The sequence below is a fragment of the Odontesthes bonariensis genome, chromosome 13, assembly GCF_027942865.1.
Source record: "Odontesthes bonariensis isolate fOdoBon6 chromosome 13, fOdoBon6.hap1, whole genome shotgun sequence".
NCBI lineage: Eukaryota > Metazoa > Chordata > Actinopteri > Atheriniformes > Atherinopsidae > Odontesthes > Odontesthes bonariensis.
Genome location: NC_134518.1, coordinates 29096237 through 29110294, shown reverse-complemented (window position 1 = coordinate 29110294; position 14058 = coordinate 29096237). Strand labels below are relative to the sequence as shown.

General features: G+C 41.7%; 1 protein-coding gene across 6 annotated transcripts in view; it reads left to right on the top strand.

Annotated features, from left to right (window-relative positions):
• The window catches only part of LOC142397988 (teneurin-3), a 142365-nt gene that overhangs the window by 106818 nt on the left and 21489 nt on the right, over positions 1–14058 (top strand). For 4 of the 6 annotated variants that reach the window (XM_075481871.1, XM_075481867.1, XM_075481866.1 and 1 more), the window contains 5 exons: positions 1397–1658; positions 2419–2686; positions 3669–3812; positions 11447–11696; positions 13373–13393. In XM_075481871.1, the coding sequence (XP_075337986.1) occupies positions 1397–1658; positions 2419–2686; positions 3669–3812; positions 11447–11696; positions 13373–13393 (945 nt within the window). The remainder of the gene's footprint in view (positions 1–1396; positions 1659–2418; positions 2687–3668; positions 3813–11446; positions 11697–13372; positions 13394–14058) is intronic. The other 2 variants (XM_075481868.1, XM_075481865.1) reach the window with 1 other exon arrangement.

Below are 14058 nucleotides of genomic sequence, written 5' to 3'. Positions count from 1 at the left end.
AAAAGACTTTTCACCTCAAGTTGGAGCTTCATATTGTGTACAGTTAGGCCGACATTCAAATTCAACAGATAAAGGCCATGTTTGTGGGTTGCTAGTTTTGGGGGGGGGGGGGGAAGGCTTTTTGAGTGGCAGCAAATTGTACAGCTGTTGTTATGAATCAAAATCCTTTGGTCCCCATATAGCCCGGGATTAGCTGATTTCTTCAGATATTCCGCCCTGTAACTCTTCTGACAAGAAGCGTGATAAATGGTAGGGGATAATCACACTTGGTTAGCCAACAGATCCGCTCAGTGTGTTAAGAAGGGAGGGGGGGCAGCATCAAAGCCTGGCCTCTTGCAGCTGTGAGCTCCCCACTGCCCAAAAGTGGAGAGAGCTCGAGGAGGAAGCTGTTTTAGGTCAGCTGCACAGCTTGGCCGTTGGCGTGCGTGCGTGCGTGCGTGCGTGTGTGTGTGTGTCATTCTGGATGTGTTTGCGTGCACGAGACACGTGCATACGCATTCCGATCTATGTGTGCGTCTTTCTTGCATGAGAATGCATGCAATGTCACCACACAGATGCTTTACCCCCTGGGTAGTGGAGCTCACAGAATATATAGAGCAGCACTTCAAAGACTCGCCCTTCATTTCCAAACCAGTAACTTTTTTTCCTGAGTAATGTCGTACTAATTAAAACTAGTCCACCAGAGGAAACTCCCAGGACTCACCACTGCAAACCAAATTCAGCCATAAAGTGTCTGCCAGCATCATGCCTGGCTGAACAAAGTCAAAAATTAGATTCAGGGAATGATAATAATATATGGAAGCTGAATAGATAAAACTCATTGGATGTAGAAAAGTTTTCCCTGCTTTAGTGGTCCTGAAATGAATACACTTGCAAGAATACATCAGTCTGAGATTTGACCATCAATCTTATGCCTAATAGAATCACTAGAGGAAAGTAACCAAGTACATTCGCTTACTTCGCAAATTCTTCCCTTGACTGCCATTATCATTGAGTAGAATTATTTTTTGCTACTTTATACTTCTGTACCACCTCATTTAAGATGGAGGTATTCTACTTTATACCCTTCACACACTGCATGTATCTTACCTCCTGGTTTCCCTTTAATATTTTAAGCATTACCCCACGGCTTACTCGACACATACAGTTCTTTTAATGATGTAGTGAAACAACAGACTCTTTAACAACTTGTTAGACTATTTCTCCCAACTTTCAGTCTCCCAAATGCTACTATTAATTTGGTAAGTATGTAAACCAATAGAAGTCATTGCCAAGACTGTGAAGATAAGTTTCAACTTGTAACGGAGGGTTTTCCAGATACTTCTTAACCTTATAATTTGTTGCTAGTCAAGTTTATGAAATTAATGGTGTCTTGCAATACTTGTGTTGTGTCAAGGTTTGACCTCTTGGCCAACGGCGGTGCCTCTTTGACGCTGAGTTACGAGCGCTCCCCGTTTCCCACATTGTACCGCACGGTGTGGCTGCCCTGGAACGTTTTCCATGTGATGGACACAGTGGTGATGAAGCGGGAAGAGAATGACATCCCAAGCTGTTACCTGACTGGCCTGGTCAGGCCCAACCCTCTCATCCTGGCCACACCCCTCTCCACTCTGTACAAGACCTCCCCAGAGGACAGTCCTATCATCCCCGAGACCCAGGTCAGACTGTTGTCCAAGTGGTGACTCGGAGGTGTCGCGTTACAGGGTTTTTATTGCCAATTCCAAAATTCAGCACATATCTGATTGTGTGCAATAATTTGACCCATGTTTGAACCCAACTGCACAGGCAGCATTATTATATTATTCTCATTTCACTGTGTTTTTTCTTGCTTATTTTATACAGAGTCAGATTAGCCTTTCAGCCCTGCCGTTAGGCTTTTACTGAATTGAGGCATCCCCCGAAATGCTAAGCCATAAATTGTCTCACCGCAGTGCTGATAAATACATTTTCAAGGCACATTGCGTGGAGGTTACACACCTCAGGATTTGGTTTGCAGCCGTTTAAGTCAAATCAGAAATGAAAATCCCCCGCTGCAAAATGTCTTTGCAGCCTTTGCTGTTTAAACAGTCAGAGCAAAACTTATTGTGAGTTTCATTTCTGCTCGGATGTGTTTAAGCATAATAAGATTTTCAGGTAGAAACTGCGGCTCCTTAAAAAAAGACAGGAAGAACTGTCAGTTTTTAGTGTTGTGGTATTTAAGTGTTTTTCTCACTAATAATGAAGAATCTATTTGCTGCCTCTGGGGCAAGATCAGTTTGCATAATGCAGCTCTGTGGTGCTGCACAGGAACTGTATATGCTCTAATTAGTCATTCTCAAGGTATAGACACACTCCCGTTGCTCTTTTCAACTGGGTTTTTCATGTGTAAACTTCACACTGTGGTTTTGGCTCTAGTCTGACTGCTAATTAAATTCATAGGTACTTCATGAGCAAGTGGCCATACCAGGCAGCGACCTCAACCTGGTCTACCTGAGCTCCAGGGCAGCTGGCTACAAGCCCATTCTCAAGGTGGTCCTGACCCAAGACCGTCTCCCTTTTGGCCTGATGAAAGTGCACCTGATGGTTGCCGTTATGGGCCGCCAGTTCCAGAAGTCTTTCCCCGCCTTCCCCGACCTCTCCTACACCTTCATCTGGGATAAAACAGACGCCTACAATCAGAAGGTCTTTGGCCTGGCAGAGGCTGTGGGTGAGTTCCCGCGGCGAAGCTGCCCACTGATGATGTTGTGCAAGCACAGGATCACTGTCAGATGCTTTCAGGCACTGAACCCTAGCTGAACTCTTAGAGATTGATTTGACTTACTTTTAAATTGAAGATTATTTAGCTGGGGACTGCTTTTGTTACCAAGAGCAATAAAGATGTATAGCAGGTGGTGTGGAATCTGTAAATCCCCCAGTAGTGCATTTTTGAAGACCGTTGCTTTTTTTTGCTGACTTCTTTGTTTTGCACGTATGATATTTCAGCAGATGTGCGAGTATTACCTGTAAGGAAATGGCCTGGAAAAAAAATCTGCAATTTTTCAATCGTCGCAAAATGCACTTCTTTTTTTACATAAAATGAACCATGATACATAACAGAAGTTTTTTTTTAATGACGATTAAAGCATCCTCTTAAGCTTTATACTGCATGCTCGTATTGGCTTATTTTATAGAATTACATGCTGAAACACACCCGCATCATAATAGTTTGCTGGTAAATTTGTCAAAGTCTGAAATGAACTGAGGGATTTTCTTAAGAGGGATAAGCACTGGAGCTCAATCAACAAGATTCATTTATGGCTTATGGCTGTAAGCTTATCGCAGCGTTTATGATATTTACTTTAATGGGCTCCATCGAAACCTTTATTGTTTAAATTATTCACCCTACTTTACATGCGTTTTTTTGCGTCGAAGTGTATTTGCATTTACACGACGTAAAACAGACAAATGAGAGCGCGGAACATAAAAATCCAAACAGTGCAGGTGAGACACAGAAACCCCACAGGTCTTCTGAAATCACCCCAGCTGGGGAGAATTACATAGTCGGAGCTCCTGGAGTATCAGCACTCACAGACCAGATCCGCAATGTGTGCTGAACGTCTTCCAAGCTACAAGCCTCACTGCTGCTATAAGTGTCAAGTTAAAAGGTTGCATCCTTGCTCACCATAGGTATCTACTGTCATTATTTCCAGTGTCAGTGGGATATGAATACGAGTCTTGCCTTGATGTGGTGCTCTGGGAGAAGAGGACGGCGGTGTTACAAGGCTACGAACTGGATGCCTCCAACATGGGAGGGTGGATGTTGGACAAACACCACATACTGGACATTCAGAACGGTGAGAGATGCTCAGCTTTACGGCTCATGTGTGTACGTGTGCCGCTGTGGTGCATAGTTAGTTGGCCTCTTCGGGTTACAAGCAGGTGGTCTTTACCCTGAATCACCGCTATAAACGCTTGAATCAGAATGAAATATGGTTCGTCATCCCATCTGCAGATAATAGAGGAGAGTTTTGAAGGGCCGATCATTCACAGTAATGACTGAATAAATCAGCGATTGAGTCGCCAGGGTGCGAAGCTCGCTGCGATTCTACACCACTCAGCTATTTTAGGAAGAAGACTGCCTTTTGCTGCCGGTGAAGGCTCACGCTACTGATGAACAGGCATCATGTTTAATTCTTGCATCAGTTCAATAAATGTAATTAATTTCTCCATCCGTCATCGATCAGATTCGCTGCAGATTCGGCAAGTTCAATAGATGGACACGAGTTTGTCTTTGTCGAGCTGGTGCAGAGACAGAAGAAAGTGAGACGCACATAATGAATCCATCAAATATAAATACAGCAGAGTCGCTGCTGGGTTACAGCACCAAGAGGTCACAGTTGATAATCTGAGGAATCCAGTCAGCACACTGTTTAAGGGTTTCAGTGTGCTGCTGCTGTAGAAGCAGCAATATGGCTGCAGTTCTGAGAAGTGTGCCTCAGGGCTTCAGGCTGGTGTGCATTGTCAGTTTGCCAGACCGCTGTTGTGACATTAAACCCTCTACAGCACACAATCGTCATTCCAGTTGTCCAACACACTTTTGTGCCCCTTTCTGAAAATAGTTGAGGTTGTTCCCAAGTCATATTGGAGTTTGTGATGATGATAGATGTTTGTTGTTGTTTTGTTTTTTTTAAATGGGTTGCAAATCATTCACGTTTTTTTTTTTGCATTTAAATACATTTTCTTTTTTTTTTTACTTTCTTTTGTTTCTTTAAAAAAAAAAAGAAGAATTTCATGAAACCATTAAAAAAAAAACAAGATACTGAGAAGAAAAAGCTCAGAAAAATAAAATTAGGATTTCTTCTGCTTCACTGGCACCCACCACAGTGTGATGGAGAGCACGAACAACAAATACACCTCAGATCATACATGCGTTAGAGTTCGCCTGCTTGTTGTTGGATTCTGACAGAAGTCGGTGTCTATGAGACACCCTGGTATGGTTAATGTTTACTTTTATTGATCTGTTTATTTTCCTCCCGGTTTTATGTTTCGAGATGGGCACGTATCGGGTTCAGGGTTGTGAGTTTACAAAGTGAAGGTCAGTTTAAGGGCAGCACTTCATGTTTCTATGCATTAATGAACTCCAGAGTGGCACCGGTCCCAAAAGACAGCAGCATTAAATAAACAACAAAAACACAATGACGTGAGACAAAACACCAGAACAGAACTCACAGAACACGATGAAATTTCAGAGAGTATTATACAAAACAGAAACACATTTAATGAAACACAACACCAAACCAGAAAAGCCCAAAATATCAAACAAAGCAATGATAAGAACAAAAAAACAAACAAAAGAGCAACTCACGGAAAACAAGGAAAGGTGTCTTCTCTGTGATGTAAAATATCTGATCTGTTGTCTCACGTGTTCATCGGGTGGGAAGGTGGAAGTAGTTGGATTGATAATCTCTATAAAACATCATTTATAATGTAGACCCTGCAGAGTTATTTTGTAAAGCTACATGCGCTTTTTCTGAGATCGCACCCTTCACCTATCATAAACAAAAAAAAAAGTATTTTTCTTTTTCTTTTTGAGTGGTGATTATGTCGATTCATCAAATTAAGCAAAAACTTAAAAATGTAGCTTTTTTTCTGGTTTTAGTCTTCAGTGGTTTGGTCTTCAGGAGCAATCAACGCTTTCATGTACACCACCATGAGGCTGGCACATGTTGAATGCCTATGTCAGTAGATTTCTATTAGTGAAATACTTTAAAATCAAGTACAATGCCTGAAGCTCCGGGATCTGCAAAAGCTCGGTTGTTGCATGGCCACAACCTGTCATTTTCAAATAGTATGTATTCGTCACTGTTAAGAGATGGTTGCTAATTTAACTTTTGAGTGTTAGAATCAACAACCCATTGCATGTATGTTCATGGTGTTGAGAGGGAGTTACCATTGCCAACTGCATTCACTAAGTTTCTACCGTCGTCATAAACTTGTAGGAGACATCAGAAGCAGCATGAGCTCGACAGTAACAGTTCTGAGGGTTTCTGTGTGGTATCCCCAAAGCCCTCATGTGAAGTTACGTTTATAAAGAGGTTCAAATGAGCTGTGGAGCCTCCTTCATAAAGCCTCTGCAAGCCGCTTGACACAAAACTATAAATCAGCTTCTTTCTTTTTTTTTTCTTTTTGGACCGATCCATAAAAGTTTAAGAAAACCACCGAGATCATTTTGTTAGGAGATATTTCGGCTACCATAGAAGCTGTGTGTGATGAGGAATGTTTGTGCAGCTTGAACTCTGTTCCGCCTGCTTCTTGAATAGTCTTTTATAGCATATTGCATGCACACCCACAATGGGCAGAGGCACTGCTATTCATCACACAATTCTCACATAAATATCATTCATGTATTCTGCATGCGTGACATTTCAGAGAATACACAAACTGGCTTTTTTTTCTTATCAGATATGGGTGGGAAAAATATGTCAGAGAAGCTGCTTTTTCACTTTGTTCAAACCTTGATACTGCTTTGTCCTGCGTCTTTGTTGAGCATTAAAAGAGAACAGACTTAGGAGCTCCAAAGCCAATCTGTCAAGCCATTCAGAACCTGAAGTTTGTGAAGTGAGTATAAGAACACGGAAATACGCCTGTAGCTTGTGTTGCTGCTGGTGCCTTCACGTTTCATCCCACCTGTCTCAAAGTAAAGCACACCCATCTCCAAATCCTTCACCATGGCAGCATCACAGTTGGGGTTGTTGCGAGATGCATTTGTGATATACAGATAGGTGCAGCGCGTGTGATATGCTAATGGCGGGTGCATCCTTTATGAGATTGAGCTGTACTGTTCCTGAATTTATAAGAAAGCCCAAATGGGGTTGCACATTAAAAATGATCATGCACAGGCTTGTTGTTGTACACGAAAACGGCGATGACGGAAATAAAACAAGAACCAGATGGTGTGAGAGTTTTTCTCATGCAGTAAATGCTGCAGCCTCCCCAAGGCTTGTGTGTTTTTTCTCTTTCTCTCACACTTGTGCTGTTCCAAAAAAAAAGGCACAGCCTGGCTAAATTTAAAAGGAACAAAATCAGTTGAGCAAACTGGTGATTTTTCCTTTTTATTTTACAGACAGAAGCTTAATCTTTGCCAAAACGCTTTCATGCAGCAGCCTTGTTTAGCTTAAGGCAAAACAGAGGGTGTTTTATCAGACTTTGGCGAGCCAGTTTACACAGGGTTCACAACCCTATCTGCAACTTTTTAATAGGAATCAGAAAGAATCAGAATCCGATCTGTGATGTTATTTATTTTTCCTCTCACACATTAATTTTTATTTCAGAAGTTGTGAGTAGGCACCTACTTTTATTCCTTTGCATTTTTTCCATCGAAGCTGAATTATTCAGACCTGCATTCAGCCACTTTTTGACATTCGAGATTTATGACGCATGTGGGTTTTTGGTCGAGGAATGCAGTTCGATATCCTCGGTCGGTAAGAAGATGAATTCAAATATCACTGTTTGCTTTCATTGCTGCTCAAGTATTGATTCTTTAATGCTGTAAACCTTGACTAATGTCTTAGCCCGGCATGTTAGCAAGCGGTGGTCCTCTATAGCTGCACAGCAGTTTATCTCCAAACATTTGCTATCGCTCTTTGTTGGGATTCCTGCTTCATTTTGGCACCACTTGGAACATCTGAGGACTTTTTCTCTCATCGTTTGCGGTATAAGACCCGAGCAAAAGCCCTCTCCCTCGCTCTGCCTCCACTCCAGAGCCTGTCAAAGCAGATAAGGCAAATTGCTGGTGTCTGTGCTGTAGTCATGTCCTCCTGCCCCTCGTTTCTCCGTTACAAGTGGATATGCCTTTCCTCAATCTGCAGCTTGTCTCTATCTCGGGTAACATAGCTGATACTTACTGGACACAGCCAGGGTTCAGCAAGGTGGTATCTCTTAGTACAAGTACTGTGCGGCTCGCACACAAGCTGCATTTTAAGCACTGAGAAGTCTCCTGCCTGTTTTTAGCCTCAATCAGGATCAGTAGGACCCTGGGTGGTATCTTGAAGAAAGACACAGTGCAAAGGAGAACAAATAAGGACAGGGTGCAATTAAGACACACTCCCACTCGTCCCCTACCAATCTCTGTACTCGCCATGTGTCACCAAGGTGACATTGCTCAGGGCGCTCCAGTTTTTTTTATCACATACAGAGGCTCGGCCTTGCATTTGCACCATTAATCATCTCTGAAGCAGTGATGTCGACATGAAAGATTTTTTTTTTATTTCCTACTCCATGATTCAAATTAGCCTTTTATCAAACAAATTATTACCTTCTGTAATGTCTCTGAGGATGGAATCAATTCAGTTTGGGGTAGCACAGCGAGGAATTATCATTCATATTTACAGGCAGCAGCCAGAGTTTGTGAAGATGACATTTTGCCCCTTGCTCAAATATTCATGTAATGACTTCTTCTAGTTTTATATTTCAACCTTATTTTCTATTCCAGAAAATGGCCTTCGGGCCTCCTCAATGCCTTATTCGCTATTATTATTTATAGAACTTTATATGTTGAATTGTTTTCAATGGTTTCCTGTTATTATTTCAGAAGTTTTGTATTACCATGAGTCGAACTGCCTGAGTATTCATTAATGTGATAAATGCAGTTACATGAGCGAGGGTTTTATGTTAGTTGGATAGAAAAGAGACAACAGATTCTCTGTCTTTATCACTATGCTCATCAAGTAGCAATTTCTGTCTTTCAACGTGTTCCGTCCACATTTGAATCCAATCTCCACACATTAATGTGATAATGAATGAGCAGACGCTTCCCTAACGACGGATCCATTCTGCTGCCATACTCGGATTTAGACCTCTGCTCTGCAAAATCTGCCGGGGGAGTTTCAGTCTGTGCAGACAAACAGAAAATGTGTGAAAAAACTGCTTTCCTGTAGGTGGCTTACTTTGAGGAAATATCACAGTTTTGAGTTTCCATCCAGACTCAAAGAACTTTGAGAGCAAAATATTTATGAATACATGTTTGTGGACTCCAAAGCCATTTTAGCGGAGACACTGTCGGAGTCCCTCTCTGCAGCCCGGAGGGCTGGATAGTAAGAAGCTAAATTCCCATCAGTTGAGCTCTCCAGCTGAGACATCACTAGCTTGATTCTTGCAACAATCATCAGCAGTAATGTGTCATGGCCAAGTGTCCTTGAGGGAAGAAAGCTGAACCTTAATCTGCTCACTCACTTTAAGCTGGTGGAAGACATTGTGTGTGTGAGAAAATCAAGAGTGAAAGAGTAGAGTGTCAATAGTAAGTGCAGGAGTGATGGTGGGGGGTAGGGGATGATTGATAAGTGTATTTAATCTATTCAGTTACACTGTCTAATAGCCTATGGTAAGGCTTGTGTGTACAGTAAACTGTGATGGAAGTGTAAATGGAGAGCACCAGAGCAGCTTGCCAAAATGACTTCAGCATTCTGGGGGGTTTTTTTTAAGTTGAATGTCAGCCAACTGCTCGGCGGCTGTAGTGCTGCAGCTGATCCATGCCCTGCCCACTGCATCCTTAATATCAGAAACCATCTTGTCTTTCCAGGAAGCGAGTTTGAAGTTATTACATTTCAATTTTAGGAAAATGATTCAGCTTATTTTGTCTTTTTTTTTTTAGTTTTTTGTTGTCGTTTTTTTTTTTTCTGGGTTGGGTATCAACCTTTCAGCTCACTGAGGGGTTTTCATCCCGCTGCGTGTTTCTTTCGGTGAGCCGAGGAATGTATCACAGTTCAATTAAAGTCCCAAGGTCGCACATATCCAGGCATCACACATAAAGCCTCGCCCCGGACCTATTTGTCTTTGTTAGAGGCTCATGTATAATGCTGTCGGATACAAAAGACGGATTGGTCAGATCGTCCCGTCAAGAGTGTCGCCAGACTGTGCCTCCATTTAAGTTTGCCCTTCAATCAGTTAAATCAATGAAAGGAACTAATCAGAGAGGGGAGAAGCCACACGTCTGCATGCTTGATTTCACATGCACCCAGGGCTATGATGGCTTACGGCTCAGTGCTGTGGGAGAACAGCATTATGTGGCCATTCAGTGGTGTCATAGATCCTCTAATTAGGACAGAGGCAGACTGAATTCACACAAGTTGCTGGATGTGAATAATTAAGAGCTCCCAGCATGCACTTCTTTCCTTTGATGTGTGTTTTTCCCCCCTTTGAAGAGAGTCCCACTATATCCTTACCCCTCCCCTAAAAAGCCAGTTATATCTGCTTCTTGTTAAAATATTAATCTGTTGTGACTCACCACATTCTGTTAGTCCTCTGTGAAACGTATGGACCATTATTCAATTCAAAAATACTTTATTTAAATTAATTAATTAAGGGGACGTGCACAGCTCTGTATTTATGTGTACTGCCTCTCTGTGACTTGGGGAAAAAATGCTCCTTGTGAAGTTAAAAGAACATAATTTTACATCAAATGTACGTTGTATTTATGGAGGATTTGCAGGAATCCAGTGGGACAGTGCTGTAGCTCTGCTGTGTTGGGATAAATCAGTTAAATTGATGGTCACTGGGTTGCTTGTGTGCTGCCTCCACTCCCGATTTAAAACAGATCATTATCCGAGCATTAATTAAGATAGCATACACAGAACTGATCTAAAATTAATTTCTCACCTTTTCACCGATAGGCTGACAGACGAAGGGTTCACAATTCTAAATGAAGAAAATATTCTCAATACTCTCTTGCCAAGAGATATTACCTCTCTGACAAATTCTGATGTGTTATGCTAAAGACATCAGGTGATTAGTGAATCAAAGATACAGGAAAAAAGGCAAAATACTGATCATTTTCATAAAATCAACGCCTTGTTCTAATTATAGCTAAATGCAAATATGCTCATTAATTTTCTATATCTTCTTTATTCTGTGTGAGGTTCGCAGGTGGCTGGCATTAGGCAAGAGGTGTGGTTACACCTAGGACAGATGGCCAGTCCATCTCAATGCTAATACAGAGAGACGGACAGCCAATCACTAAAGATAACACCCATTCCTTAACCTAACCCTAACCCTAACCCTGGATTTTGGTAGAAAACTGGTACACCCAGGAAAAAGCCACACAGGCACAAGGGGAACACGCAGACTCCATGTTAAAAGGGCCACAAGCTTTGAATCAAGTGCCTTCTTCCTGTGAGGCAACAGTGCAAACCACTATCCCACCATGCTGCCCTTATTCTGCAATAATCACCTCTTTGCTCCAGTTCTGAACTAGACTCAAATGAACGTCGAATTCATTCAGCTGACAATCTTCTGCAACAAAAAAAAGAATTAAGCGTATTTACCTAACCTGCCAGCCAATAGATTTTCATAGGTCATATGTTGCTGTTCTATTTTGATGAGTCTATGTCCATGGACACGCTTTCCTGAGATGCTCTGCTTAAATACAGCCCAGTTATCTGCTCAGTCATGTTTCCACACCTCCAAAAACAAATACTGCCGTTTTATTCCTCAGGCATTCTTTACAAAGGTAACGGGGAGAACCAGTTCATCTCTCTCCAGCCACCTGTGATTTCCACTGTGATGGGCAACGGGCGGCGCAGGAGCATCTCGTGCCCCAGCTGTAACGGACAGGCTCAAGGCAACAAGTTGCTGGCGCCGGTGGCTCTGGCATGGGGTATCGATGGAAGTCTCTACGTTGGAGATTTCAACTTCATCCGCCGCATTTATCCATCTGGAAATGTGACAAGTATCATGGAGCTCAGGTAGGAGCAAAGCCATAATGGGATTATTTTAAGTGAAATGTTACACCTAATTTGGCAATTAAAGAAAAATAAAGCGACACTGCGCAGAGTGTTTTCTGCCCCCACCCCTCAAAAAATTAAATTAACTTCGGAAATTAAGTTTCAGCCTTTGGAGTTCTTTATAGACATTTTTGTGTATAAATTCTTCAAAATTATGCAGATTGAATGTGGATTATAAGAAAATAAAAGCGAGGGGGGGGGGCTGCAAGACACTCTGGCTGACCCCAAAAATGAAAACACAGTAAAGTTCTCGCTTTTCATTTCTATATTAAGTCACGGAAGAGGAGGGGAAACTAAAATGGCATGGTGTTCAGACTTTAATTTGCACACATCTTCCCCCCTCCCCATAGAAATATGAAATCTTCTCCCTATCCATCTCCATAATTAGGAAAGACATCCTGTCTTCAGCGTGTAATTGGGATGATTTACACCCTCATGCCAAGTTGGCTTGTCTCTGCAATGACTCTGATTCGGCCAGTTGGCTTATTTCAAAGTGGCAGATGTTAATTAAATGTACATTGGGCCATCATCTTCCATGAAACACATACATGACAAACACATGAAACTGCTTTAAAGGGATGGGGGTCACCACACTGTTGGCAGGTAGTTAAACATCAAGTGGTGTTTTTTGTAAGTTAATGAGTTAGGATCGCAAGGGTGGTAGTTCAGGTAAAATCTAGATTGGTAGACAAAACATTCTCACCCGTCCCAGAAACCTGTGGATGCACCTGCACAGGCATCTGCCACTGCAGTTCTCATTCTGGAAAGTGTGTAGCAGCGCGGATGAGAAGCAGGGTGCTGCTGTAAAACAGCATGCATGCATGCTAAGCAACCTTTTACTAGATAAATAATAGTTTAAAAAATGGGTTATGACTCGAAGCAACTCTTTTACTGTGTTTAAAGGAGACGAGCACGAAGCACCACACTGAGAACTTGTGTTAGCTTTATTGAATTTAGTCTGAAATTAAAAGGAGAAATCCTCTTTGCAGTTGATGGGCAATTTGCAAAACAGATTTCAACTAGCATGATCACAATGAGCTAGTTTGTGTATAAAATATAGTGGCATCAGTGCAGGGCTCTTCATATCTGTTATCCCATCTTGCACGAATGGAATCCCCTGACCCTCTTTTGGCTGCTGCAAGCGTTAAGTCTGTGTTGTATATTCTAGCCTCAGTGGTCACTGTAGCAAGTGGCAGAATCAATATTTCAATATGAGTGGTCAAATTGAGAATAGCAGTGGTAATACAGGAAGGCGCTTGAAGAACACAGGAGGACATGTTTTCCTCTCTGTGGGTTGTAACTCTGCTGTAATCCCACCTCTACGCTGTCTGCCAAACAAACTGTCTTCAAGGGGACGGCTTTGACTTTCAGAGGATGCATTCAAGAGACTCTGTGAAGAAAAGGCTTTTAGTTTGATTTTTTTTATTATTTTGTTTCACAGACTTTCAGTGAGAGGAAACATGAATGATAAAGGGTGTTTAGCAACACAACTACTCAAGAATGTATGCAATTCAAGTGCCAAAACAAATGGGGAAAATAAAAGCCTTTACAAATGAAAAGTTAAAGTATCCGTTCAAGATGTTTCACTTTCTGTGTTTTCTTTCTTCTTTTCCTGCTTCGTCTGTATCCTGTCATAGAAATAAAGACTTTAGACACAGGTAGGTATATGATCTTAGTCCATTTTTGATTATGTCCTCTCTGCACATCATTGTCTTTGTAAATATGTGTCTTCTCCCTTTTACAGTCATTTCTGCAGCAATAATCATAATGTGTAATTATATCAAATCAATGATGGCTTGATTACATCTAAACAAGAAGAAAGGGCAAAGGCATTTGCAATTAGTGCATCTGGATTATTGTCGAAGTATAAAACATGCAATAGGATCCTTCACATATCTGGAAAATTATGCAGAAATACAAAGAAACGCCTACATGGGATAAACTCCCAGTCAACAGTATCATTGTGAAGCTTACAATTACATTTCCAGTGATGGTGTTTGGCAGATGTTCTCATCCAGAGGGGCTCACACAACTGTTTTGTATTCATGATTACAGCAGCAGTATTGTATCAAATGAAGATGCATCTTGGTGGCAATTAGCTTTTCCTAGTCATTAACATGACAAGTGCCAGAGGTGCTCCAGATAGTAAACTGCAGAAACTTTATGATGCTGACTGTGAAGGCAATGCCTCTGGTGTGGTGTCCAGATGATAGGACCATAGATTAGGGACTTTTGTTTCTAATTTGTCTGATTTATGTGGTGGATTCGGAATTCCAGGTCATTAGAAACACGTCAGAAAGAAGAAAAAAAAGGGTGCGTGCCA